Source organism: Oncorhynchus mykiss, chromosome 1, assembly GCF_057628025.1.
Source record: "Oncorhynchus mykiss isolate SJ-2025 chromosome 1, ASM5762802v1, whole genome shotgun sequence".
Taxonomy (NCBI): domain Eukaryota; kingdom Metazoa; phylum Chordata; class Actinopteri; order Salmoniformes; family Salmonidae; genus Oncorhynchus; species Oncorhynchus mykiss.
Genome location: NC_143022.1, coordinates 48,548,415 through 48,551,415, shown reverse-complemented (window position 1 = coordinate 48,551,415; position 3,001 = coordinate 48,548,415). Strand labels below are relative to the sequence as shown.

The following is a 3,001-nucleotide window of genomic DNA, read 5'->3' as shown; positions in this document are numbered from 1 at the left end:
TCCTACGTGTGCAAATTATCAGGAAGTCCAAATTGAAGGTAGGCCTTAGTCTGTGAATCTTTCATTTTTAAGAATTCGTGAACATTTTGGCAGGAATTGGAATGTCCTTTGAAAGTGGAAAAACACTAGCTTATAATAACTTTGATCAAATTCTATTGTAATAATGAAATTTATTCTATATTGTTATTCTCAAACATGTTGTTTGCTCCTCCACTGTGACTCTCACAGCCATGAAAGACAGAGGGAAGTCCAGGACTAGGACACAAGAGACCAGTCAGAACAGTTCTGAGAACAGCCTGACCGACATCCTCAGTGTCCGGTGTGCCAGTGATATTGTCCTACAGCCAATGCCGCCAGGGAGAAAGAATAGCCGATCCCACTTCCACAACATGGATGGGACTAAAGAGAGGGCTGACATGGGAAGGCTTCCAATGGCCACTCCACCCATCAGGCTCCCAATGCTCACTGTGACCTCTCTCACTGTCCAAAGGAACAAAAACACCCTCAAGGTGCCTCGCATGCCTCGTCTGCAGCTGGAGGGACAGATGGGTAGCAAGCGTCTGGGTCCGGTTAAATCCAAAACCGGAGGGAGCACATTTACCTCCAGCCACAAGAAGGAGCCAGAGGTTAAATCGAGCAGACCACAGACATCAGGAAGCATCCCTAGGAGGCCCAATTTATGCTCCACTGCAGCCAAGGCAGTGGCTCCTTTATCTGGGACTCCATGCAGCCAGTCTGAGGTCAGGATCCAGGCCAATCCTCTCCAGAGGTCTAACATCCAGGAACAAAGGCCCTGCTCTCCTCCTGCTCAGGCCAGACGGTCTCTGTCCGACGGCAGCCTCTTGCAGCCGCCATGTTCTCCTGTGGATGTCCTCCAGCCGGAGGTCCAGGCCAGCAGAAGCCTGGCTCGACCCAAGACCGGGATAGCTAGGATAACAAGACATACTGATGGCAGCACTCTGAGGTTCCCTAACCAGACTTTAGATCTTATAAACTCCATGGGTAGGAGGGAGAGCACCAATTCTTTCCCTGTGCTGCCAACCATTGCAGTGTCAGCCTCACCTGCCCAGATGGCCATCCCATTGCCTACCCCAATGGTCAGCTATGTACCTGACCTTCTGTTGCCTACTCCATCTGCTTCTCCGGTTCCTTCCAGCCGAGTGCCTGCCCCACCTGCCTCCCCAGTGCCAGCCCGGCCTGCCAACGCCAGATCACGGAGTGTGTCGAAGAGGATCCAGCTCTTACAGATCCGGTCTGCTATGCTGGACCAGCAGCTACCAGAACAAGTGGGTGACAAACAAATCATATTACCCTCTGAGCCCCTGTCCTTCAGTAGCACTGAGAGGATGTTCCTCTGTGGTCCACCTTTAGTCTGCCACCCAGCTAACGTAGGCGGAGATGATGGCTGTCACCCCCTGCCCAGACCTACGCCCAGCCACACAGGTCGCACCGACCACTCCCCCTTATTGACCAGTAGGAGAGCCGTGCAGGCGGGTGAGAAGTGCCCCGTTGAAATCCTCTTGACCCCCTTGGTCCCACTGGCAGAACAGCCTCCTATCAAGCGGGGGCACATGCCCGCATCCCGTGCCAAGGCCGAGCGTGAATGGGAGAATAGCCAACGAGGGCGCAGGAAGAGAGTGAAGCCCATTCACTGGGACGTTAACTTTAAGTCTGGGCCTTTCTTCCCAGTGTGTGTCTCTCCATCACTGCCCTCGATCTTGGAGGTGGATGAAGAGTCTCTTTCTGAAGAGATGGAGTAAAGACAGTTTTAAGGGGTCGCACACACACACACACTCACTCACACACGTACACATATCCTCATTTTATTTTTTTGACCTTTATTTAAATTGTGAAGTTAGTTAAGAACAAATTCTTATTTACAATGACGACCTACCCCGGCCAAACCCTGACGACACTGGGCCAATTGTGAACCGCCCTATGGGACCAGTGCCTTATACCGCTGCGCCAATCAGGAGCCCTATTGAGACCTCATGGCCTTCCATGGACCAGAGAGGATCAACCAGCATCATCCCAGCATCTGCCCTGCCTGTCATCCTAGTACCTCCACTTCCCTTTCAACCCCAAACCACAAAGGGCAGGTGACAGAAATGATCCAGCGCCCACCGATCCAGGCTGTTCTGCATGAGCAGCAGCAGCTACTGTCGGAAGTACTGTTGGAACAGACTTTTCCTATGAGACCCAACAGGAGCCACAAGCTGTCAAAGTACTTTCATCCCTGGGGTGTGGAGCTTCTCGAACAGTGTTCTCTTCCTGAAGATGGACTGCTTCAACCCCTTAGGAGTATCCAGAGTATCTAGTACGCTGATGTGATGATAGAATATGTCCCTCAGTATCAACTAGAGATTAATATTAATCCACTTGTTATTCTAGTTGGGCAAATGTTAATTTATCATCAGCATGTTCCAAAGAATTCTGTTTCTATAAAGTTTTATTGCAGTTGAAAATGATGTGTGGTGTGTGTTGTTGGTTTCTTGTGAGCTATGAAGTATACCCTTTTAGTAGAATGTTTATTTCTTCATTGGACTTGTTGATTTGTTGACCAAGGAGAAGAGGTAAGTGCTGAGCGGACTAATATAAATGAAGTTCCGATTCAAATTTTTATTAATCCGAAGGTGGCACATCTGACTCACAATTTAATGTCATAATTCTTCATGTTTTCAATGTATAGCAACACTGACAAATTCTAAGGTGGAACTATTTGTACTACATCATTTGAAATGAGGATATATCCAAACACAGTGGTTATGAATTGCGAGAATGCTGAACAACATTTTCTGACCAATAGGCTTGTTTGTCGTAATATTTGGCCAAAGGTTTCTTTGCTTGAGTCAAGAGGCCCTGTCTCAACTTGCACATGTAAGGGAAGCAGACAGCTGCAGATTTAATATAACTGCTGGGTTACACGATAACCAGGTCTCTCTTGCCAAAAGAACCCACTTTTGCAAGAAAGACCTGATAGTGCCACATAACACAACGCTTA

General features: G+C 48.6%; 1 protein-coding gene across 1 annotated transcript; it reads left to right on the top strand.

The window, feature by feature from the left end:
• The first annotated feature begins 230 nt into the window (after nucleotides 1-230).
• LOC149985529 (uncharacterized) lies at nucleotides 231-1,760 on the top strand. Its single transcript, XM_090182033.1, has one exon. The coding sequence runs from the start codon at nucleotides 231-233 to the stop codon at nucleotides 1,758-1,760; it is 1,530 nt and encodes a 509-aa protein (XP_090038159.1).
• Nucleotides 1,761-3,001: the final 1,241 nt, after the last annotated feature.

Excerpts from the sequence above, each read along its gene's own strand:
- LOC149985529 (XM_090182033.1), top strand. The coding sequence starts at position 231 with ATGAAAGACAGAGGGAAGTCCAGGACTAGGACACAAGAGACCAGTCAG.